At 42.4% G+C, this 26,054-nt stretch overlaps 1 protein-coding gene across 2 annotated transcripts in view; it reads left to right on the forward strand.

The window, feature by feature from the left end:
- MARCHF6 (membrane associated ring-CH-type finger 6) overlaps positions 1 to 26,054 on the forward strand; it is an 82,037-nt gene that overhangs the window by 27,745 nt on the left and 28,238 nt on the right. For both annotated transcript variants that reach the window (XM_090049290.1, XM_090049289.1), the window contains exons 4-12: positions 6,931 to 7,074; positions 9,704 to 9,776; positions 11,363 to 11,531; positions 12,469 to 12,661; positions 12,970 to 13,031; positions 15,252 to 15,284; positions 16,721 to 16,772; positions 23,089 to 23,147; positions 23,806 to 23,886. In XM_090049290.1, the coding sequence (XP_089905416.1) occupies positions 6,931 to 7,074; positions 9,704 to 9,776; positions 11,363 to 11,531; positions 12,469 to 12,661; positions 12,970 to 13,031; positions 15,252 to 15,284; positions 16,721 to 16,772; positions 23,089 to 23,147; positions 23,806 to 23,886 (866 nt within the window). The remainder of the gene's footprint in view (positions 1 to 6,930; positions 7,075 to 9,703; positions 9,777 to 11,362; positions 11,532 to 12,468; positions 12,662 to 12,969; positions 13,032 to 15,251; positions 15,285 to 16,720; positions 16,773 to 23,088; positions 23,148 to 23,805; positions 23,887 to 26,054) is intronic.

Raw genomic sequence — 26,054 nt, forward strand, 5'->3', positions numbered from 1 at the left:
CACAAGTGCCGGGGGTTGCTAACCCCTGATCTAGTGTAACATTTAATTTTATTTTAGAAAATAACTTTTGCCCTGATTTACGTTTTTGGAGTAGTGTATGTGGAAGCAACTGCATTACAGCTCAAAATAAATTCTAACTCTTTTCTATAGTGGTGCACTGATAGCAATTTTTGGGGCCAATACCAATTGCTGATGTGTAAGGAGGCGTATCGGCCGATACTGATCCAATTTCTGATACGGTTGCCTCCAGCTGATAAGTCCGGTGTGGTGGAAGGGGAGGGGGGAAGGAAGGGTTGTGGGGGATGCAGATCAACGTTACCTGTGGTGAGGGAGGTCACAGGGCAGATGCTGCCCAGGTGGGGGGGAGGGTGGAGTTGTGGCTCACTGTGGTGGGAAGTGGCACCTGCGGTTGCCTGCATCCTGGGAGGGCATGACGGGGGGGAAGGGGGAAGTATGTGCCACCCGGATCTGCGTGGGGTGGGGTGGGGTGGGCTGCACCCTCAGCTGTGTGGGACTCTTCTCACCGAAGCTGGGCTTAGTGTGGGATGCTGCATCCACGCCAGGTTTCGCTGCTGCTTCGCTCCCACATCACTGTTGCCAGCTACCTGGCTCAGCCCGCCTCTTCCTGGTGCATGGGTGGAGGAGGGGCACAGAGCCAGGGCTATGCTGGGCATGAAGCAGTGGTAAAATTCGGGATGGATGCAGCCATCCCAGTGCCACCGGTGCCTGCTTTGAGCTCAGACCCTGCTGAGAGGAGCCATGTGCAGCCTTGGCTGTAGCCCTCACCCCGCATACATTAAGGGAGCAGATTTCCGCCCCCCCACGCCCTCCTGTGATGCAGGCAGCGGTGAAGCCACCTCTCCCCACCATGAGTTGCAGCTCTGCCCCTGTCCCCTCCCTCCCCACAGGGGTTGTTAGTCTGCCCTTCCTTCCCCCTTCCCCTTCCATTACACCAGACTTACCAGCTGGGAGCAGCTTTCCAAGCTGCCGGGCTCTGCTCCTTGCTGCCTGACTGCTGCACTGCGGCAGTGCCCAACACAGGCATTTATCGGCCCTGTTGGGCTGATATCCGATCCACCGGTTTTCTTTATATTGGTACTGATCTGATATCAGACCGATATATCAATACACCTCTACTTGTATATTGTGTGGAGGGAGGGTATGGGTGGGGGCATGGAGGACGGTGTGGGGGGGGGGGGCAGTGTGGGGTTTGGAGGGTGGATGTGCAGCGGGTATGGAGGGCGGGGGCTGCTCAAGTGGTAGGTCCTGGACGTTGGGTGGGGACACATGCAGCAGAGCTCACCCAGGCAATGCAGGTGTGATCAGCCTGGCTCTGGCTCTGCATAGCTTCCTGGCAGGACTGCCTTCTCACTCGGTTGACTGTGGGTTCATCATGCTGGGCAGGTGGAGTGGGTGAAAGGTGACTGGGAGTCGGAGCTGGAATGCATTCTGGGGCAGGAGCTGCCCTGCTAAAGTTTCCTCCCCTGCCAGCTAGGCATGTGGTGCCTGGCATGCACCCCTACAGCCAGCATCACATCCCCATGCTACCTGCTGCCCAGAGTGGCACAGCAGGGGCAGGAGGAAGAGGAGCTGCTGGAGGTGGGGGTGGCTCCGAGGAGTACCTGGGTGGCAGCATCAGCAGTGGCAGCCCTGCTAGGAAGTTGTGCATGCTAACCAGGCCTGGGGCAGTGCTGTGGGCAGGTGCAGGGTGGGTGCAGGCATGAGCATGGTACAGGCTGCCCCAGGCAAGAGCAGATGGGGCTTGACCCCATGCAGGATGCTGTGGAGGCTGTTTTTCAGAGGTATGAAAACTATTCACTTCACTCCTCTCTCCCTTAATTTACCCCTTTCCCAGTAAGCATTCAAATTTATATTTTTTTTGAGCATCTTCTGAATTACCTGCTGTACACAGACATATTTCCTCAAAACAGAAGCCCTTTTTATGCAAACTGTACTGTAACAAATGTCTACAGTTCAGGCAGGAATTTGCCAAGAATTCTGCCAAGATTAGGTTTTGAGTCCACCAGGCCTGGGTATTACACAAGTTCAGAGGTCTCAGTATGTCCTCTTGAGATACTCAGGTCACATGAGCACTGGCTGGCTGAGAACCTTGTTTTGTTTTTTGTGCATATGAGCATTACAGTTTATGTTGCATGTGAATGTTTGCTATGTGTTAATTTAGAGAATGAACTCTTACCTTAATAAGGTTTTCTTTATTGCTTTCTGGAAGGCAAGTGGGTGCTGTGCATGAACTGAGATGTATTTTGAGCAACTGAAATCACTTTGGGGGGAAAGGTTGTTGTGGTCAGGGGTTGAGTCCAAGATGGGCATAAAAAGTTGGTATAATCTTTTAGAGATTTTTTTGAGAAGGCTGTTTGTCAGATTTTCATCTTTAGTCTTTTTCTAGAACTCTTGTGAGTCTCAATAAATTTCAAGGCAATCTGAGTAGGCAAGCAGTCTGTAGAGCAGTTAGAAAAATCAGCCTTTAAATGCTTCTCAGGCCTGGTTGCATCACAGCAGGGACTCCACTAGAATTCTTAAGCAACTAAAGACTAAGTTTTAATGATGGTTGAAGCAAAACTTTACCTACCATTATTAGATTACTTTGCCAGAAGAGTCGTGTCCAGAGTGGATCTGTTTGTTTGTATTAACAAAGAATCTGATGCTGTTTTGTTTCTATGAGCTGGGGTAGTATCTTGGAACTGCTGTCATCAAGAATCTGCTTGTTTTCTGTAACTTCTTGAGAACCAAGGTGAAAACTGGTGAAAGATGATTAGGATACTCTAGATATGTTTCAAAGTTGAGACACTTAACAGTGTTTTCTCACCTGTTCCAAATATTGTTTTTGGGTTTTTTTTGTTTGTTTTTTGTTTTTGTTTTTTACCCATTCATTTTAAAAAGATCTCATGAAGGAAAATCCTTCAGGTTAAAATGCTAGTAAAAGCCAAGAACCTGTTTGAAATCTGATACAAGATTATTTTGGTAATGGTATATAATTACTGAAGAAGTTTTGTATACTTGTATGTCAGGGATATCAAATTAATCTGGCTTGGCATGGAGTCACTCTGCAGGCCATACCGGGTCCACATGCAAAATCCAATGTGCAGAGTCTGTCCAGTGTAGGCAGCACACACCCCAAACTGGCTTGTATGATGCTTTCAGTGCATACACCAGCTCCAGCCCCGTGCACTGCATGAAGCACACGTTGACTTCTGCCCTACACTGAGGTTACAGCTTTAGGGCCAGTTTGGGGTGTATGTCATATGTGGTGCCCATGGCAGACCAGCCCTGTGTGCTGGATCCGGCATGTGTGGCTGGTTCGTGAGTGTGAGCCAGACCCTACTGGATCTAGCTGGCTGGTCTGACATGAGTGTTGCATGTAGTGCATGCCCTAGCCTGTCCCCACATTGTGTCTTTGTTCAGCCCACACCAAATGGGCTCCATATACCACATACAGCCAGAGTCAGTGCTGGTTCATGACCTACAGTGTTGGCCAGATAGGGCTTTTCTGGCTCGAGGACTGGATCTTTGACACCTTCATTGTATGTGAATGGGGGTTGAAACGGGCCAGAGGGTTTGCTGTCCTGCGTAATAAGCAGGGATCCTGTTTTTCCCATATTAAAAAATTTCATATATTCTGGTAAAACTCTCAATCTGTAATTAAAATTAAAGGCCCCCACAGCCCCCCAACCCAGCCCTCCTTGTGCCCCTTACCCCTCACCCACAGACCCTGTCTATCCCCCCCACCGCCCTGCTGGAGTGGGCCCCCAGATGCCAGGGCTACATGGTCAGGGATCCAGGTCCGCAGCCCCCTGCCCCCAACAGAAGGCAGCAGCTGCTGCAGGAGAAAGAGCATGGAGCTATGTCCTCCCCTGCTGCCTGCCTGCTGCAGGCTCGGGTGAGAGCGGGAGTGGAGCCATCTGGCTCCCACCGCAGCATGCACTCCAGGAGGGGACAGGGGGACCCAGGCCCCGCAGATCTGTTGGGGGGGGGAGGGGGCAGGTGCATGCTCCAGGCTCATGCTCCTCACCCTGCTTCCTCTGTGGGTGGGGGTAGCAGTGAGCAGCACAACTCTGCACCACTACCCACACGCACAGGGGAAGTGTCGCCAGGGCAGTGTGGAGCTCGCAGAGGCAATCAGCTTTCCTGCATGGCCCCTCTGTGCCATGCTGCACCATGTTGCACATGCTGTGCTGCGGAGACCCCAGGGGAGGGCAGCAGGGCAGGGAGCACGAGCCTGCGACACACGCCCACCTCATCCCTTACGCACAGTTTTGAGGAGATCTCAACATGGCCCACTGTTCCCAGCAATGCCGGGTTGTGCCTTTGGGGCTACAGCGACCCTGTGGGAGAGAAGCAGGGTGGGAGCTCAAGCCTGCAGCCTGCCCCCTGCACAGATCTGGGGGAGTCGGTCCCACCTGAGAGTGAATGATACTGAGTGCCTGGCTGGCTGCACATCTTCCCACTCCTGACTGGCACCTCTGTGTGCAGCTTCCCTTAAAGACTGCTAAAGCCACTTTGATTTTATGTGCACCCAGCTGGGCACTCCGGCTGCAGGCAGGGAGATGTGGAGCTGGCTGGGCACTCCGTATATTTCCCCAGCACCTCCCCACTTGTGGCCAGAGTGCCTGGTTGGCTTCACATCTCCCCACTTGTGGCCGGAGTGCCTGGCTGGGGCATGTGAAACTAGAGCAGCTCTAGCAGCCTGTAAGGGAAGCTGCACATGAAGTCACTGGCTGAGCACTCCATGCATTTCTCCAACTCCTCCCTGCTCCCTCACCCCGCTGCAAGCCCCACTTACCAGTTCACAGGTCGCAGGAGGAAAGTGAGCCTGACCTAAGCCTTGCAACTGACTTAAAGCTGCAGGCTCTGCCCTTCCCCCTCCCCCCCCCCTCTAGGCAGGATTGGGACTTTCCCACTCTTTTTGTAAACAGCTCTTGCAGGCTGGAACTCAGCCAGCCTGCAGAGCTCTTTGCAAAAGAGGGAAATCCATGAGTTTCTCTGCTAAAGGAGAAAATTTGCATTTTCTCTGATAAAACCAAGAAATTCATGGTTTTCTGTGTTTTTCCATGGGAAATGGGAAACCCAGATCCCTGCTATCTTATGGGTTGTTAATCTGCTGTTGTAAGACACTGCAAGCCTTTCTGGATGGGGGTGGGGTATAAATCTAAACAATAATAACAGGCAAGAGGACACGTATTGGAGCGACATTCTCTTTTCTCATATGATGTCTAGGACCCAGTGTATCAAGAATGTCTGATCTGTTGTTCTCCTTTCCTCAAGTAAGCCAGAATCTTGAGGGACTGTTGTGGGGCGTTGTAAGTTATGCTCCTTTCTCCCCCATATGACTTGAGACTTCTGGGGTGCTGTTCTGCATAGGGCCTGAACCCTGCCACCACCTAACTGTGGCTGGAGTGGGGGAGAAGAGGAGGTCCTATTCTGGAAGGCTCTGAGCTCCTGTCTTTGTTTATACATGCTGAGAAATAGGGGTGGCTTACTCCTGCCTGGGTATCTGAACTCTCTTCCCTACCATCTCTGTGAATCAGGAACTGGGGGAGGTCCTGAGGGTGAACCAAACTGAAACCCTGATAACCAGGAAACCCAAAAATAAAGGTACGGTCCATCTCTGCATCTGATGTTAGAATTGGCTGGATGTAGAGAAAGGAAGCTTAGCTGGGTGTTGTGCCCCATTCATTGTACATCTCAAGTTTTGTAACCAAAGAAGTGTGAAGCCATCCATTAAGCTGTAGAGAATGCCAGACGGAAAGGGATAGTGTTTTGCATGCAGTCTGGTGCCCTACTTGGTAATCTTTGGCTTAGAAAAAAATCTCACAAACTCCAACTTTCTTCTTTCCACACAGATATTTTGTTAACATATCAACTATGGATAGCTTTTGAAGTGTTAGTATTAGTTAGGTCTTCAGCATAACTCAGTTGAGCTACTTTTAGTCTACAGTACTTTTTAAATCTATGGAACTATGCATAGCCATTGGCCACTGCTATATAATAGTAGCAGTAGTTTATTCACAGTTTTCACTAAAACATGCTGCTGTGTGCTAGCATGTCTGTTTGCTTTCCTGACTTACCAGATATAGTTCTCAGAATATAGAAAGTCAGATGCAGGTTGGGCAGCATGAGTTGTAAAGAGTTACATGGGAAGAAAAGGGGTCTATACCCTGGCTTGATGGGAGACTGAGTTGGAATAAGACTGAAATGGGCCTAAGTACATGCAAAGGATGAATGGCTTATATGGGTAGGAGCCTAAGGTCAGAATTTCTGGAGCCTAAGGTTGAAATTTCTGGTTATCCAGGGACTATGAGTGGGTACCACCCAGTGTCCTCATGTTGGTGGACTGCTACTGTTGGAGGACTACCTGTGATACAGGTAGAAGGGAGCCAGTTCCTGAGTTTTGGTGTATAGTCACCTAAACTAAAGAAATTGTCACAGATGCATTTAAAATCAAGTAGGCCACTTGAAGTCCATGTAACACAAACACCTGTTTAAACAGCTAGAAAAATGTCCACATACAACCTCTGATTGTGGCTTTACCTACACGCTTCCTCCTATTTTAGGTATAGGAGCTATGATACTTCTCTCCTTTCCAGAACATATAGTTGGGCACATTCTGAGGTAACTTTGCTGTATATTTTGTGGTGATAGCACTGCTAAAAATGTAAATTTCTCCAACTCTAAAGCTTCTGTAGAACATTTTTATTTTTGGTAAAAATTCAACACCTGGCATAAGCAGGAGTTAGGAGTGAGGCTATTACTGACACTTGTTTGGGATTGTATTTTGCAGAGAGATGTGGAGACTGTGCTTCTAGTAAATTTTCCTTAAATGTAATTTACCAGTTAAGCAACTTAATGATCTTGCTGCAAGCAAATATAAAAATTGTTTTATTTATTAAAAACATTTTTCCTTTTACTTAGTTTATTCCCCAGATATGCCTTCACGGCTTCCAATCCAAGACATCTTTGCTGGGCTGGTTACAAGTATTGGTACAGCAATACGATACTGGTTTCACTATACACTTGTGGCCTTTGCGTGGTTGGGAGTTGTACCTCTTACAGCATGTAAGTATAAATTCACGTAATGAATTGCTTTCATAATTATGTATGGAAACATCTCATTTGTTGTTATACTTTCACATAGCCATCAAGGTGTTTTTTAATACTTCCCCTGAATTGAAATAAAACTTGGCTTAATGACACTTTTTTCAGATAATCTTGAATTTTGCTATATTGCGTGCTTAAATTACGCGAGCTGTAAACCAAGAGAATAAAGTGACAAGTAGTTAACAGTAGAGAAAGAGAGGTAATGTAAAAGTTTTTTTACTCTTGGTTTGAATGAAGTGGTATTTTTATTATCTTCTCAAAATTTTCACAGTTATGTGTTTTTCATTTTAAATCAATCCTTAACTAGTTCTTCCATACACATGCATTCCATGAAAATAAGTGCAGCTTGATCTACTTTTCACAACAAAGAAAGATCTAACATAAAGCTCTCTATCACATCTTGCATTTAGACTTCAGCTGTTAAGCCCTATAGTGAGTTTCTGGTTTTATCATATTTATTCGAATGTAAGAGGAGGTTTCCCTCTGCAGTCACCATGGTGGGGTAGAGGGAAACCCCTTGTTTTACATTTGCATATAAGAAAATTGCATTAAACACGTTACCTGTCTTTGAACTGCTGCTAAAAGCAGCACGTGTTCAGTAATGGAAACCAATTGTGAAGTTGATTTAAATGTAGCCAACACCTAGTATGACTAAAAGGTATGTGGTCCATATGGGGTAAACATGCTGAGGAAACCTAGTGCAAGAATGAGTTAGTGTAACTCATCTGAATAAGATATATGGTAGTGCCCCTTGAGTGCAGTCTGCCTCAGTGCCAACTCTTTTTCAAGTCATGGTGAGCTACTACATCGCATATATTTAGACTTCCTTTTCATTCCCACAGCTGAGCTGTGCCTTTCTTTCCCATTTCAAATGACTCCTGTTTCTTCAGCCTTAGATGTGTGGCAAACATTGCCAGACAGAGGCCCCAGACAGTTAATGCAAATCCTTCTGTCAGCCCCTCTCAGCCTGGCACATATGGCTAGTGTGAACCTGCCCTTTTTGAGGTGAAGCTGGATCAGGTTGCCCTGTGTGTCATGCATATAAAGTTTTGGAGGATCCCAGGACTCATGACAAGAACACCTGGTTCCAATCATAAGTATGTGTGTGTGTGTGTCTGGGGGGGTAATTAGCATATGGATCCTCTGTAGGTGGGTACCTGAAGTACGCACAGACACATACTGAGTAGTGCTGAGCTCTAGGGTCACCATGGCTTGAAATGCTGTTGATTCTGGTGGGGCCCAGCCCAATGAATTTTATATGGTAATTTATAAGCCTTTTGGCTTTGGGCTGATATGTATAGTTTGTACACTTAAGTAGGCATTGCATAAAATTGTTAATGAAGTACCTGTGCTAAAACTTGAAGCAGTTTCAAAAAAAGGTAACATGCTTCAATTCTGGATGAACTAAGTCTATGGGTACTTATGCAGATTGCTACAACTAATTTCAAGGTAATTTTTTCCAAATTTGTTCATCACTTCCATGTGCTCAGGAAAAGCAGGGTCTCAGGTTAAGGAGGAAGGAAAAGGGCTGCAGGGTTAAAAAGTTGTGGGGAGGAGCAGAGAACAAAGGGGCTACCTGATCTCCCAGATTTATTTCCCCTGCTGTAGCTGTGGGAGGTTGACAAATTCAAGACAGCACGACAATAATTACGTTTTGCACCTGGAAACTTGTATCAGACTTATAAAGTTATATATAGAATCTAATTGTTGGGGAGGTTCTCTTATAATTGGATTTCTCTTAGATTTGAGTAACTATGGTAGTTTCTGTCTGGCTCTAATTTCTCTGTAAGCATCTATTCTGGTTTTAATTTAATTATTTTCTTTAATTTTAGTTTTACCTGTTTGGAAGCTAATCTCAGTATCACAAGTGAAAGAGAAACTTGCTGAATGAAAGTTGGAAGTTATAGGCATTAACAAAATAATGTTTATAAAACAGCAATAACACTGCTCTTTAAAAATTAACAAATAAGTTCCTTTATTTATTCATAGTTCTAAACATCTTGACTATATCAACAGTAAAAAAAAAAAATAAAATAAAATTTCTGAATATTCAGTGCGCTGTCCCTTCTATTGGAAACAGAAATGTTCTGACTGAATTTGATCTCGGTAGCCCATTGATAAAAATACTGTAGAAATGCTGCTATAGAATACTGTCATGTTTGAAGGATCATAGTGCTCCTATGTAGTGAGACTATATGATCATCTCTTAAGTCTTTCATCAGTTTCTTATCGGGCACATTTCATGACTTAAGAATAAGCATGAGTTCTCCTCATGTTCTGGATGCACCTAGCCCTAAGACTTCCCCATCCCAAATCCTTGTTACTGAGATGCATGTATTAATGGTGCTACATTGCAGTACCTTTATGGTCTGCTTTTGTGACTTAAATCTTTTATGAAATCTCTCTGAAGGAGGCAGATGAGAGGGATGTAATATTATGAGCTCCCTTTTATTTTTAGCTTCTTGTTTGTTTATTTTATAGAGATAAAGTATTTTAACTTGAAAAAGCATAACAGTTACCATTTAGAAGATATTAAGAGATTTTTTTATGACAACGTAGTTTTACACTGTTTCATTTCTTCATACAGGCCGTATCTACAAGTGCTTGTTTACTGGCTCTGTGAGCTCACTACTGACACTGCCATTAGATATGTTGTCAACGTAAGTACCAAGCAATCTGATACCAAAAGTTATATTCAGTTAGCTATTGTGGTGCTCTCTACCCCTTTTCTTCTCTTTATTTTTTTATCTTACGTTGGCTGCTACTCATCCTCTTTCCTGTAGCAAAGGGGCCTTGCAGTTGAATTAAATACTCTTTCTCTCTTCCACTGTTTAGGATCCTTGGACATGAAAAAATCCAATATATATAATTGGGCCCTGGTAATAGAGCTGTGTATTACAGATTTGTATAGTTTATTCAGTTATTTAAAAACATTTGCTATGGTCTGAAATTACATCAAAACTTGTTTTCCTTTAAGTTTCGGCTAAACCCGTCCTAAAGCTTTTACAATTAATACTATATCAGGCTTATATATGTCTTTTTTTTTACTCATTGCTTTACAGCTTATCTCATTACAATATCGATTCTTAACTGTTTTTTGGTTGCTTAGTTTTATTTTCATATTCTATATAATGTTTTAATTTACTGCATGGGAGTCTTTTATTCAGCATCGATTTTTAGTTGATTTGTCTTCTGTCTTGGTTGTATTAGTGTCAAACATCAAATACTGTTTAGTACTATTATCCTTCCTCTTTTTGAAAATGCATGGGTTTTTTAATAGACTATTTTATTTACATTTTGTCTTCAGCAGCTACAGGGATTAACAGACACTGGAAAATTTTTGTTGACTTGCTCTACATATTTGTTAATGCATATCAGTTCTGCCTTAAAACACCCCATTTTGAGTTTAGTGTTTGAGTGGTGATGAATTGATGTGCCTATCTTTTTATGGGTCTAGATAACCATTAAAAAAAAATGGAATGAGACAAGTTTAGAAATTTCCCAGTGGCATACTGATAAGGCTGAATTTGTACTCTGATCTTCTGAGAAAAAAACCCATAATTGTTTCATGAACTGGAACTATAATGTGCTGTGAGAAGTTGAAAAGTTGTGATGGAATAGGGTTACTGTATTTCCAGTTCTAAAAAAGAGGATACTTGTTGGGGGGACATCACACTCCCAACCCACAGTTTGCTGGCCCTGCCAGTACCCCTCACTCCTGACCCACAGTCCCTTGCCTCCCTGGGCTATGCTGGTGACCCTCAGTCCCAACTAGAAAAAGAAAGCAATTTAGCATTTGAATTTGCCAGTTACTTTTGTGTTTTTTAGGGTTTGATTGTTCTCAGCTGCTTCTTTTATGCATTAGCAGTATCTTGATTTTGAACAGCACTAATTTTACAAAAATGGTCAGTGAGATTGTTAGAAAAATTAAACCTTTGTTAATTAGCAAAATGGTCAAGATAAACACAATGTTGGTGAACTTGCAGAAAGCATTCAATGCTAAAATCAAGTATTTACAAGTTTTCTTTAAGAAGATGTGCTTTGTTCATATTTTTTTTGAAATAGAAATGTTTCCTATATGTATCGTCCTCCCTAAGAGAGCTGGGGAATCTGGCTTTTCACAGCATAGAATAAAAATTGTATTTATATGGCCTTGCCTGAGGATTTCATAGTGTGCAAAAATAACTGGATGAAGCTAGTGTTTTTGTAAATAATATTTTGACCATAAATATATTTTTCTTAACAGGGAAAATTTATTGGCAGACTGTTTGCAGGGTTGTTTTGTGGTGACTTGCACTCTGTGTGCATTTATCAGTCTAGTGTGGTTACGTGAACAGATTGTCCATGGTGGAGCACCACAGTGGCTGGAACAAAATCAGCAACCGCCACTCAATGGTGTTGGCCCACAGAATGAGGTAAAATTCTTATAAATGCCCTTCAGTTTAACAGTGTCTTATCTTTTGTGCTAACAGTTTTTCTGAACTTAAGTAATAAATAAATAAAGTCCGGTCTATTTCAGCATAATGCCATTTTACCTCAGAGTGTTTTTTTAATACCTGCAAATGAAGTATATACAATAGAAATTCAATTGTATGATGCAGTCGTAACCATATGATGTACAAAATAACTACTAAAAATACAGAATTGTAATCCTTAATATTATATGTATATGAATTCCCAAGCTATCTACAGTCTTATGATCTTATAACTATAATATATTTTTTCCAGTCTGTTTAAAAGGAACTTAATGCGTGAGCAATTGAATTGTCAGTTCTGATGAGCTTAAAAATGACTTGGTCGCATTCATTGTTGTTTTAATGATTCACTGAAAGAGATTCCAGTTATAAGTAGGTATTTCGTAGAGCTGGTGAAGCATCAGCTGCTCGATTTATATTAAAAAATCTAAAAATAGATTTATTTTTAAATTTTGTTGCATGTTTTTACCATGTATTAGTCGTCATAAGGGCCTTTCTAGCATAGGAGAAATTGACTTATACGCATGTTATCATCAGGTGCATGGAAAGGGAAAGACTGCTGAAACTTCTCTTTTGATATGAATAGCCAATTGTACCTGTGCCTCTACAGAATTTCAAGTCCAAAGTACAATTCTTTAACATAATAATATTGTCCTCGAGTCTGTCTTGCACACTACCACACTTTAATCTTAAAAGACCAAGAAGATTTTGAGTATTTCTGTCAGTATTATGAGAGCAGTCATTTGTAAAAGCAATGGCTTACTATGTGATGCTGTAAATGAAATCAAAAACATTATGATTTTTTCTGGACATTGATCAAAGTCCAACAGGGAAGTAATCAGTGTTACTGAAATTGTCCTGGGTCCTGTTCCTGCAGGCTCAGGGTGTAGGAAATGCTGGAGCTGATAATGCTGCACTGGACCAACCAGCCAATCCACCTGCTGAGAATGCAGTTGTAGGAGAAAACCCTGAAATCCAGGAAGAACAAGTAGATGAGGAAGAGGAAGACAATGAAGATGAAGAAGATGCTGTAGCAGAAGATGCAGCAGATGCAAACAATGGAGCACAAGGTAACAGGTGATATAAAATAACATTTCCTTAAAATGATCAAGTTTTTTATGACAGTGGTTCTTTGACATAAGAAAAATGACAATTTTGTGTCCATCATCTATTTTTAATTTTCCTAATATGTTTTGAGAATGTTGAAATGCTTATGCTACAATTAAGAAAAGCTGAAACTGAGCATCTGTGAGCTGAATGTTATGTGCTTGGTTATTTTGTTAGTTTAAATCAGGACACATGCATGTTGCCAACATCCTATTTTAGTTTTAGGATCTGTTGATATTTAAACAATGTATAATTTATCTTTCTTTTTTAGATGACATGAATTGGAATGCTTTGGAATGGGATCGAGCTGCAGAAGAACTTACCTGGGAGAGAGTGAGTAAGAGTCATTCTCCTGAAATATTTAGAGCTTTGTCAGGCACAGACTTGAAATGACTTGATGTTGCCTATTAAAAGACTGGTAAACAAACAACAAACCCCCCATCCTCCTTACCCTGCTCAATTGAGATTGGAGCGAGTCTCCATCTTGTTCTTTGGTGCTCCAAGGCTGAGACCACAGAGAGCAGGGGTGGAGTGTTGTGTTATGTGACTGGAGAAACGTAAGTCACCTCAGTTAAGACACCTTTCAAAAGGAAACCTTTTCTGAAATCTTTAGTTTTAACCAGTATAGCATTGAGTGGATATTAAATGATGCTTGGTGCATTGCTTGAGTGTGTGTGTGTGTGTGTGTGTGTGTGACCTGTCATTCATTTTAAGTACACATTTTTAGAAAAAACAAAGGTACAAGAGGATTAAAAATAAAACAGCACAACCTCATTGGTTTAATTTTGTTTCTAGATCAACATTTTGTAATAACTTAAGTTATGTGTTTGTACTGGGTATATACTGATTGCAGCGTAGGGTAGAGTTCCCTGACTTAGACTACCTATGTGCTGGTAGCAGTCTAAATGTTTAGCCAGGCTGCAGAATCTACTGAAGCAATGTATTAAATTAGCCCATGCTAAGCTCTGTGCTGGCTCATCTAGGTTGCTATGGCTGTCCAAGTTTGCTAGTTTAAAGCTAGCTTGGTATTCTCTGTTGTGTTGCAAATATTGTTGTCACTGCATTGTCTACATACCGTGGCATGCAACCCTGCAATACGATACAGTGAAATGGAGAATGTCTTCTAATGATACTTAATGCTAATGACACAGTATGGTTTGAAGCTCACTTTTTGGAAAGGGTCATGGGAAAGTAGGGCTGGAAGGGACCTCAGCAGGATCATCTCTGACTAAAACCATCCCAGCCAAGTCTCTGGTCTGTCTAACCTTCTCTTGAAAATTTCCAAGAATGGAGAGTCCACAAAAGAATTCAATATAATCTCCAATTTCTGACCTCTTCCTACTGTAGTACTTTCCTGAGAGCGTTAACCTGTGCATGTTTTCCCAGCATAGATGTCATGCCGTTTTTTTCTCGTCTTGCGTATTCCTGAATCGCATTGGGTACTTAAAAGATTCTTAAGTATTTTTCATCTAAATATTTTCAGAATTCCTTATGAATGTAAATACGACGTCAGCATTTTACAGTGTTTACATGCAATACATTCATGCCTCCGATCTTCTCTGCCAGTCAAGCCATTTATGTTTCTTATTGCCAATAGATCGTGGAAGTATATTGAAGCTTTTAAGTCATTTCATTTGTTGAACAAAAACTTGCAAATTCCTCTGAATATTCAGAAGTATTTTGCATTTCATTTCTAGGTGAAATATCACGTGACCTTGAAACATTAATGCAAAACTTGGCACTTAAGAACCACAGTTTTGTAGAAAATAACATTAGTCTTGGAAAAACAGCAACATTGCCTGGCACAGAAGTTTTTGAGGAATGAGACAAGAAAGCATTGTAAAAGAAACTTTTTTTTTTTTGGCTCCATAGATAATTTTTGAGAGGACCCATATAAGCGCTTCTTTTTCCTTCCTTTCCCAGCTGCAAATCAGTTTCTGTTCTGAACTTTTTAACAGTATGCAGTGTGACTAGAAATGAGAGCTATTCATTTCCTATATAGTCCCTCTTGTGAATTTCTTATGTACTCTTACCATTTCAGTTTTCTCAGTGAACTGGAGGGGTAATATTTTGTTTTTTGGGTGCAGTATCATAATTATGCAAATTGAGATTTCATATTTATTTAAGTGTTTAGTTAAATCATTAAAATCTTCTGAGACACAACCAGATATCACTCTTTGAATTAGACTAAAATCTGGATCATTCAGCATCTTTAAAATCCTTAAAATAATAAATTGTGGGCTGTCTTTGGTCTATATGAACTGTTACATTTTCAAATCTTATATTATAATTTTACATATACTTTGCTACAATGGATTTAGAAGAATTTATAATATTGAACTAAAAAGTATAGAGTTCTTTGTTTTAGGTTTAAACATTTTCATTGGGGATCTGGACTGATATCCAGCAATACTAAAGCATTTGACTATACTAAAAAAAAAAAAAAAAATGGTGCTGGGGCTTGGGAAGAGCTTCTGTTGAAACTTGCTGTGGGTATATGGAAAAATTTGAGTACCCCTCAGTCAATTAATTGAATTTTCTTTTTATTCTTAGATGCTTGGGCTTGATGGATCTCTGGTTTTCTTAGTAAGTGAAATCTTACATTTTAAGAATAGTTTTCATAGTACTGTAGGTTTATTTTTAAGAAAATTAACTCTCTTGTTTTAAGTCTTTATTGTAACGTATGCAAAGCAAATTCTAAGTGTTGCATAGGTAGGGCAGCTTTAAACAGGTTTTTTTGGTCATAAATCTGGATTTTTTTTTTTTTTGTTCATGTGGGTCATGTTATTTTTGAATGGAACTTGCATACTACTGCTGTGGATGTTTCTTTAAGACTGAATTTTCCAAAGGGCCAATTGACTTTGGAGCACAGGACCCACAAAAAAGTGTTTATATAGATCCTTTTGAAAACCCAACCTTAAAAACACATGCTTTGTCTGTGCTTGCTTAAAAGGTTTGGCATTAACTTTGCTACAATGTTTATAGCAGCAACCTCATCCCCAGTGTCATCTTACTATTTACTGACAGTAAAGCTGGTAAAACTTTTAAAAAGTAGACTAGGTCTTAAATTATATACCTTTTGGTTTAGTTATGTTTATCATATGCAATTTGTTGCCTTCTGGTAAAACTTTCATTTTAATATTTTCCTTTCATTGCTTTCAATATTAATTCTTGAGTATAAAAAAAACTTCATGCAACAAGATGGATCTAGCCATTGTAGTCTAGCTCTTTTAAAATACTTCCAGAAACTCTGCTTACCTTAAGTATTTTAATAGCTTGCTTACAGAAAGGGTACAGATGTTCCCTGAGGCTGAAGTGAGGCTGGACATTTTGTGAATAAGATAAGCTGCTACTTTTAAAAATATAAATAAGTTGTGTTTTTAGAAAAAAAAAATTAGGTTTGATTTGTGAGAAGGGTTATCATCTGTTTGGTTAATTACTGCAAGTCTTTGGAAATTAAAGGAACAAAAGTGGGCTTTGGTGTTATAAAATAATAATGATGTTTTATCTTGCTACTAATAACATACTGCTAATGGCTACAGATACTTAATAACCTTGACATATTTGTTACCATGTTCGTTATGTTTTGTATTACTTTCATCTAGTAATGAGAACTCGTATATACATTTTGAGTTTATTGCAGCAGTGGATAGATTTTAAAAAAACCTGCCAACAGTTGCTTGATTAAAGTTGTTCCTTAAAGCATGGCTGGCTTTTTAGAACACACAGGATATATTTTCTTGATCATAGAATACAAGCATTTTTTAGGACAATCAAAATGTTGGGACAGATCTATATTCTTTTTCTAGTTAAGATACAAATTCTATTAGTCTCTGTTTTTACTTATAAAACATTTTCATCTTGAGGCTTTTAGAGTTTAGAAAATTAAAGGTTTTTAAGTTGGACAAGAAAATTAAAGGAAGAATGAACTCTTGTAAGAATTTTGGGGTACAAAATACAGATTTGTTTAAACTATGTTTTTTACCCAGCAAGCTGTTAATTTTTTGTTCTTCTTTCTGCAGGAGCATGTTTTCTGGGTGGTGTCATTAAACACATTGTTCATACTTGTGTTTGGTAGGTGATATATTCTTTTTTCCCCCCCCAAAATGACTTTTTCTTTGTAAATCTCCAATATAAATTAGTGTTAAAACTACTTTTGTTTCTCCCCCAAGAGTGAATGTGCTCCAGTTTACAAGAACAATGTTGAGTAATGAAACATGAATAATAAATCTTTCTTAAGAGTATTAGACCTAGATTCTGTGAGCACTTATGATTATGAGTAGTTCTGTCAACAGTGACATTTCTTATTCTATAGTTTTAGTTTACCAGATGTTTTTAGCAACAATAAAAAGAAAAATGTTTAATTAAAAACAATCAATAGGAAAAGTGCTTACATTTATTTCCATTTTACTTTTCCCTGTTAGTTGACTTGCATCTGTAAATGTTTCAGAAGTTGTTTGCTTTTTGTTGTATATTGGTGTAAGATAGAAATATTTCCATGTTATGCAGTTTCCCATATATATAAGGATTGAGAAAATCGCCGGGCACCAACTAGGTACAGATTTAAAAAAGATAAAAATGTAGACTTCTAGGCAGGGTACACTTTTGTACTTTTTATAGACTAGATTTGAGATATCTATATAGCATAGGTCTGTTGTTGAAGACTAGGGACAAGTGGTAGAGTGCCCAGATTTCATTGCTTAAACGGTGCTCTTCTTGAACTCAGTTTTGAGCTCTCAAAGCATCTTTTTCATATTGCCCTCTGGCTAGCAAGCGTTTGATAAACTTAGAAGATCTGACCTATCTGGCTGTTAGAAGGGCAGAGTTAGTATCACCTTAAGGCCAACAGCCACACCCTCCCTCTCACAAGAAGCAATATATTCTATTGACTAGAGCACCAGACTGGAGCTTAGAACTGAAGAACAGCTGCAGCTATGCCACTGGTCTGCTGTGTGACATTGGAGAATTTGCTTTTCTTGTACCTTAGTTTCCCAGTCTGTAACGGAGGATAATGCTCTTGACTTTGTAAATTGTTTTCAATTTCACAGGTGAAAAGTTCTGTAGATGAGCTAGTTGGTATTAATAAAGTGAAGAAGGTCTTTGATAACCTGTTTTATACAGACTTCTTGGATTAGATGCATTGGAACCCCCTCCTACTTTCTGATTAAATAGAAATAGCATAATATATGCTTACTTTTTAGATGATGCTCTTTATCTGTCAGAGTTGTTTGAAAAAGTGGCTTTTGTTATTCCAGTTTTGCAAATGCAGAACTAGTCATGGGGAAAGGAAGAAGTGTGACTTCATCTTGGGCAGTGTCACGGAGTGGGGCCTAGGGGTGGCCGTGATCCCTCTAGCGCCCCCTACCGTGTCAATTAGGCAATCCAGCACCCTCTTATCTTGCCCACCAGGTCTTGTTGTTATATGGTTCTAGAAGGGAGGCTGCCTTTGATTCCTTTATACACGGTGTTATGCTGAACTATCCCCCGTTCCGTATGGGGTGACTCAGTGCACCCCAGCCTTATGGGCTTTGCATGCCTCCTACCTCCCCTTTAGCATGCCCCAAGCCTCGCAGCTCTTTCGGACGTTATCAGGTCCTTTTCTTCTCTGTGCCCTGCCCGGCGCCCCTGGGCTTGTCACGCAACCGGCGCCCCTTTCTCTGGCGCCCCTGGGCTTGTCACGCAACCGGCGCCCCTCTATCCGTTAGCCCTCTCGGGCTGACTGACAGTACTCTTTCCAGTTGGGCTTAGGCGGCCTGAGCCTTACCTGGCCCCTTTGACCCTTCAGAGTCCCCACCACTGTGGAGCCCCTCTGGGATCCTTTTCAGTCCACACCCCTACTGGGGTTTCTGTTAATTCCCAGCTGGGCTCAGGCGGCCTGAGCCTTACCTGGCCCCTCTGACCCTTCGGGGTCCCCAACACTGGGAGCTCCTCTGGGATCCTTTTCCGTCCACACCCCTACTGGGGTTTCTATCAATAGTATACACCCACTCCTGGGGCTTCGCTTAAAACCTGCCCCCACCGGGGCTTCTCTCTGTACCCGCCCCCTCGTGGGGCTTCCCTCAAGTACACGCCCACTACTGGGGCTTCTCTCTGCCCTCTCTGGGCTCGTCTCTCTAGTAGCACCCACCCTGGGCTTCTCTTCGTGCGTGCCCCCCTTTGGGCCTAACACGAGCCCATCGGGCTTCTCACTGGCGCTCCTTGCAGTGGGGCTCAGGTGGCCTTAGCCGTGCCTGGCCCCAAAATCCTCGTTGCCCTTCTCAGGGCTGGGGCACTATACCCCAACTACGGTGCCCTCACTGGCACTGTGCCCCTCCCCAGGGCTGGGGGTAGTACACCCCGCAATGTAGCACCACACTCTGGCACTGGGAGCACCCCCACTCTACTGGGGCGCTCCTAAATGAGGCCTCCTCTGTCCCCTTATAGCCTCACCCGGTCCTCTGGTTTAACAGTAGTGAAACAGAACCATAAGCCAAATGGCTGTAACACAACAACAAGCCTCCTGGCTATAACATGGGATCTAAGCTCACTTGGCTCTCTAGCAATGGCCTCCCAGTCAAGGTTTTCTCCACCCTTACCATGGTGCAGCCCCTTGTGTACTCAGGCTGCATCGCTCGTCTCTGCTCTGCTCAGCTCCTGCACCTCAGGCTGCCAGAAGGGAACTCCTGTTAGGCTTTGGCCTGGGCTGTTTATAAAGGCCTGGCCCTGCCCCCTTCTGGTCATGTGACCAGCCTGGTTGCTCCGGCAACCAACACCTGTGCTGCCCTAATTTCTTCCAAGGAATGGGGCACCCGAGTGCCCCCGTGACAGGCAGGCTAGTGGTGGAGCCAAAAAATGAACCCATATTTCTCCCAGCATGCAACTCACTAAGTATCACTGCCTCATATATCCAACCCCCTACTTAGGCATTACTGACAGCAGCTTTGATGAGTTTAACTGTGGCTATGGAGACTTTGCAGGGAGTATTTTCTAGTGGCTAAAATGAGGGATGGGAAGTCAAGACTTCAAGACTCTTACTTGCTGAATCTTGCCTACACTGTACTGCAGTGTGATGTGGAACAAGCTACAGTAAAATCCCTGTTATCCAGCATGCGTGGGGAGAATGGGGGGTGCCAGGTATCTAAAAATGGTGGTTACTTGAGGGCAGCAATTTTTGGCTGGACGTGGGAGGGTGAGGGGATGTCGTGGTGGTGGCCACATGTGGAGCGGCTGCAGCGCAGGGTGGTGGATGGCGGCTGCTGCATGCAAGCTTTCCCTGCTTTCTGGTTAATAGTGTTCCGGTTAATAGAATAGAAATTCTGGTTAATAGTGTTTGGGTTACTCAAATGCTGGATAACCGGGATTTTACTTTACTTAACTAAATCAAATTATGCATTTTAGTGATTGCTAGCATGTTCATGTGGGATTCATAAGGCTTTCCTTAAAAGAGGACTGCTAAAAATTGAGTTCACATTTTAACAGCAAAAGCAGCTTTCTAAACCACCTGCTCCAGAGTTTCTTTGCTGTTTTGTTAAGCATATTTTGTACACTTTTTAACCTGGTTCCCTTGTCCCTTTCTACTACTTGTGACTTACAGATCATGAGTCTTTATGTCTTTGTAGGGATCCTAAAGAAGAAGGAATGAAAGCCTGACTATCTGTTTTCTTTGTTTCTGTGGAGGCATCTCTACAAATGAACCCTCCCTCCTTTCTTGCCCAGACTTGCTTTTTGTGCTCACTGAGTCACAAGCAGGGTTCTTGGGATGCAAAGAACTATAGGCTTTTTCCTTATCATCTTTTACTGTCACAGGTTCTGTGGAAGGGGTTTGGAAGAGTGAAGAGTATCTGCTAAGCATGTTGCTTCTCTTCTTTTCCCAAGGGAGACTGGGAATTCTCTTCCCTATCTTCAGTCAGGGCTGGTGGTAGAGGTGAAAGAAAAAATATCTTTCTTTAGACCAACAAGATTTTTTGCAAAAAAAAGTCTTTAATTGCAAGCTTTCTGGCACAAACACCCTTCATCAGGCATTGGAGAAAAGATTGTAAAAGTTCTCTTGCGTAGAAATGAAAATTCATATTTAATAGGATTTCACAGAGGAGTCCATAGACGGAAAACTCCTCTGGGCAGGCAGTTCTTAGCTGGTAAGGAGTCTCAGCTCTCATGTGAGACTCTGTGATGATGATGCAAATTACCTGAAACAAAGATAGGAGCAGTATTTCAGGTTTCAGGTGGTCAAAGTTGCTTCCTGCTCGGGAAATTGTGAAGATTTCATATAAAAAAATTGGCTAAAATCCGATACCTTTCTTGTGTCGGGTATCCAGGTTGTAGCCATACTGATCTAGAGGAAAAAATAAGGGTCATGGTAGAGGGTGATATCTTTTATTAGACCAACAAGACTTTTGCAACAGCATTGGAGAAAAGTTTGTAAAAGTTCTTCTGGGTAGAAATAAAAGTTCATATTTCATAGGATTTCACAGAAATCCAAATTCATAGGATTGCTTTTCTACTCAGAAGACCTTTTACAATTTTTCTCCAATGCCTGATGAAGGGAGAAAGGTTTGAAAGATGCCTGACTATAGTCTTATGAAGGCATCCCTGTATTTGTAATTGTTGCACATTTCAGTTGAAAAGACTGGAGCCGTAATTTAGTGAAATGATATGAAATTATAGGAATTTTGTAAATGAAATTTTAAACTGCACAAATAGGATGCCATAGGTTTCTACCATTTGCCAGTATGGAGGGGGGTGGCAGGTTTATTTTGGTTTTTGTTTTAAGCTTTGTGAAATCCTATGAAATATGAACTTTAATTTCTACCCAGGAGAACTTTTACAATCTTTTCTCAAAGATCTTGCAAAATCTTGTTGGTTCCCCTCCCCCATCTTCCATACTTCTTGGCTCTGTGGACCAGATAAGGGAGTTGGTGACACTCCAGTCTCTTAATTTTAGGGAGTGTCTACACAACAGTCTGCAGTATAGGTATACCTTGGCACAGTCGAAGGGATGGAAGCTAAGATGAGCTCTTGCTTGTCCCTTTCCTTCCAACAGTACTTCCTCTAGTTTTGCCGAGACTACAAGAGCTAGCAGTGGCATCCTTTGTGCTTTTGCCTTCTCTGTCTTAGCTCTTTAAAAGAAGTGTAAAAGAATATGCCTGATTCTGTCCCAACTACTCCTGTATTAATACAGAGATTCAGGATTGGGGAGGATGATTCCCTTTTGGACTGCTTCCTTCCAAAACCCCAGTGTTGAGAACGGAGAATTCTCAGGGTTTTGAATGACTGTAGCTCAGTGGTCTGAATAAAGGTGATAACTTCCCATTTGCTCTTCCCTCCCTTGAGATCTGCCTCAGACTTCCCCGAGGTAGCACTTGCTTAGGGCCCCTAGCCTTGTCTAGTCTCTCAGAGTACCCCGTGAAACCAACCTAGGAGTGGCTTGTAGTATGGAATGAGCCCTGGTCCTTGTCTGATTCAGACCTGACCGTTTTGTCCTTGACCCTTCCTGGTTACCTGTGACCCTCCCTCCAAGAGCTACCTTCTAGTTTAGCTCCTGAGAGGGGGACATTACCTCTTCAAACGGAGGAGTGCACTCCAAAATCCCAATCAGAAAAGCAGATGGTTACTCATCAACAAACCCCTTTATTGAGCAAACTGCAGTTCAGCAGTTGACTTCCTCCCTTTCAAAGTTTAAGCAGTACTTCTGTCTCCAATCCTGTCTGCATGCCCCGCAGGCACCCCAGAGTTCCCTCTCGCTAGTCCACACAGTCTGAGTACTCCAGAACAGATTAGCTGGTCCATCTCCAGCTTCAAGCTCTTAAGATGACACCCTTCTTTTCAGGCTGTTCAGCCCATTGTCCCTGCACCTGGAACAGTATATTGTCTTTCTTAACAAGATGTCTGTCAAGCCCACCTGTGGTGTCAAAAAGACTACTCAGTTCTTTGTTGGAGCTGCCCAGGCAAGGTTGTTCTGGCTTTAGTTTCTCTTAACCCCTTCATTCCAGAGAACCTGATTTACACAACACTTGCAACATGAACATGCTTAAGCCAGAAATACTGCAACAAAATTGTAGTCTGTCACTAGAAATTTGGAGCTCTGTCAACTGAATTGAAAAGGGAGTGAATCATTGTTCCTGTCTTTCAGTTCTAATAAAGGTAGTTGCCAACACTACAAGTTAAAGTGAAGGTGACAGGGTCTTAAGATGAGTGCACTTTCAGTGTTTTTAAGGTACTTTAAATGCCTTGTGTGAAATAAAGTGCTAAGTACTATTATTATATTTCAAAATCCAGCAGGTGGTTGGGTAGTATATTTTTTAACATTTTTGAAAAACTGTTGAAAAGTAACTGATGTGAAGAGACTTCTCAGAATGTGTCATTTGCCTTTGGTAATGGTTTTCATTGCTTTTCCTGTCCTTCTGTTTTACAGCGTTTTGTCCTTACCATATTGGTCACTTCTCGGTTGTTGGCCTGGGTTTTGAGGAATATGTAAGTGGGACTTTCATAATTTCAGAATGTTAAAATTCTTGAATATTCATGTAATTTAAATTGCCTTTATATAGAAATGCAGCATATTTTTCCTTCTAGAACACCATGTAGCCTGGGAAGTTGTCTACATCTTCGTTCTGGAACCTTTCCCCCCCCTTTTTTGTCCCCAAAATCTCAGTTTACTTTCTTCTTTTAAGACTCTCTTTTTTAACACTGTTATCTTTAGTGTTTTTAATTTTTTAAATAAGTTTTTATGATGTTTAACATGCTAAATTAGGCTTTTCCCAATTTTTTTGAATGCATGGGAGTGGGGAGAGTGTAATGCTTCATAAATGAAGACTATTTTTAAGGGTGGTGAATATCACAAAATTAGAGAAGTATGTTTGGCACCAAGCCCAATAAATATACTACTATTTGGGTTTTTCTGTGGTTGTAAATCTGTTTTCTACTTTTTAAATGAAGATGCCAAATTAGTAGCAGGAAGCTTACTGATTAAATGTTTTTCCTGTGCATTGAAATATGAAGAGTCAAGCAAGCTTGTGGTTCCAAATCTCACATTTTCAAATGTACTTTGCCACAGTTTATATATTATATCAATTTCTATCTTAGGAATTAAAGACTGGTATTGAATGGAAAATGTTTTCAATATTCATTTCAGGTTCAAGCATCTCACTTTGAAGGCCTGATCACAACAATAGTTGGCTATGTGTTGCTAGCAATAACTCTAATTGTTTGTCATGTATCCTTTTATAAGAAGTTGCCTGTTTCAGCTTCTATTTGTGGATCATTCTTTCTGGCCATGCATGTTGTGAGAAGTGCAGGAGATAAAGCAGGAGTAGTTCCTTTAATTCTTGTGATAAAACTAAGAGACAAAAGCTTTCTTAAAATGAAAGGGTGACTTTTTTTTCTTTTGAACTCAGTTTGACCTTGCAGGCCTAATTTCAAAACTGGCTGCTAGTTTACAGTAACTTGTGCTTTACTATCTTCCTTATGAGAGAGTTCTTCCTGATCTCTAATGTAAACTTCCCTTGCTGCAACTTGAAACCGTTGCTCCTTGTACTGTTACCTGCCACCAGTGAGAACAGTCTAGCTCAGGTGGGCAGTTATTTTGGCTAGAGGGAGCTGCTTAACAAGGTTGGGTGAGCTTTTGAGGGATACATGGGTAGCCCTGCCCCTTGACAATTGCCCCACCCCTTGGTCACCATCTTGGGACTGGAAGTCCCACCTCTAACCTCTGACCTTTGCCACTGGAAGTCCCTCCCTTTGCCCCTCTCCCCACTGGAACTACTCCTTTTGGGACAGGGAGTTATCATCTCAGAACCAGAAATAAAAACAAATTGTACACTAAAAGTCCTACTATAACATTTTAATTTTATTACAAAAAATATTTTTGCCATGATTTCTGTTTGCCTCATGTATATAGAGGTGATTTCCATAATGACTCACAAATAAAGGCTTAGTCTTGTATGTTTTGGGGGTGGGTGGGTGGGAGGTGTGTGGGTATGTATGGGGGGTTCATGAGGGGGGTGGCTGCATGTGGAGGGCAATAAGGTATGTTGGGGGGGTGTATGTGTGAGGGGTTGTAGGGGCTGAGAGTGGGTGTGTGGTGTTTGTGGAGTGTGGGGCAGTGGGAACCCCCCCCCCCAACACACACACACACACACTCCCCTATGGCATGCAGCTCCTGCAGGTGGTGGCAGCAGCAGGTAGGGGTGGTTGGGGTGCTTGTGCCTGATGCACGAGCACTGCCTGGCCAGGCCTCTTCTATTGCCGAGGCTCTCTGCTGCGCATGTGCAACTCACGTACCACTGCAGGGAAGCTCCATGCACTGCAGCCAGCTGCCTTCGCCGGTCCCTGGTGCGCAAATCGTGGGACTCTGCAGGAAAGCTGGGGCTGGGGCTCCCCTCCACTTCTGGCGGAGTTCTGGGATCTACACAACAGGTAGCAGCGATGGCAGCAGTCTCCAGGACTTGGAGAGTACTTGGAGCTTCCCTTCGGAGGCTGCATGTGCATGTCAGGGAGCCCCGGCAATAGACCTGGCTGGGCTGTGTTCTTTGCTGTGACATACAGCGCTGGCTGGAGATGCAAGCACCCCAAGTGGATGCTTATCTTGCTGGGATCCTATGACCCCAGCTGACTTCCTGCCCTTTGAGCAGGGGGCTGGACTCGATGATCTCTCGAGATCCCTTCCAGCCCTGATGTCTATGAAATCTGTGAAGTGCCCCTCCCTGTTGCTGGGTACCCCAAGTGCCCCTGCCTGGCGCTTCACTCCCACCCTTGTGGACCAAAGGGCCGGGCAGGGTACAATTAGTTGGTGGGTGCTGCAGGTCGGTAAAAGTGCCTGATGGGCTGGATGCAGCCTGCAGGCCGTGTTTTGCCTGCCCCTGGTCCAACTCCATCCTCTTTGGAACCACCCTTCAGGTAGTTGAAGGCTGTTATTAAATCCCCCCATAGTCTTCTCTTATCTTGCATTCTTCATTCTAGCATTTGTGGAAGCTGGTTTAACTCCTGCAGCAGAATTACTTATGCTGGCACAGCTGCCTGTACACAGTGGGGGGGCAACTTGCACTAGTGCTGTCACCTGACTTAAAAATGGTGATAACCCCATCTGCAAACTGAACTGTGTTTTGAAAGTCTGAGCAGATTTGATCATAGAAGTCATTCTATGATCTATGTGCTCATAGCTGAGAAGTGTGCTTTAAAAAGATAAGAATTGATATTTGTTTGAAAGAAGCATTAATATTTAATACATTAGCACAGTCATATTATTGTGTAATACACTGTAGAAACATATAGTACAGCAGTTAATGCTACATCTATCTTGGAATCCCTCGCCTTCTGTTTCCTGAAAGGAGACTCTTTAAAACATGTACATGCACGTTCTCTTTTTCCCTCGGCTTTCTATAG

The sequence above is a fragment of the Crocodylus siamensis genome, chromosome 5 (genome assembly GCF_052110815.1).
Source record: "Crocodylus siamensis isolate JL-2025a chromosome 5, ASM5211081v1, whole genome shotgun sequence".
Lineage (NCBI taxonomy): Eukaryota > Metazoa > Chordata > Crocodylia > Crocodylidae > Crocodylus > Crocodylus siamensis.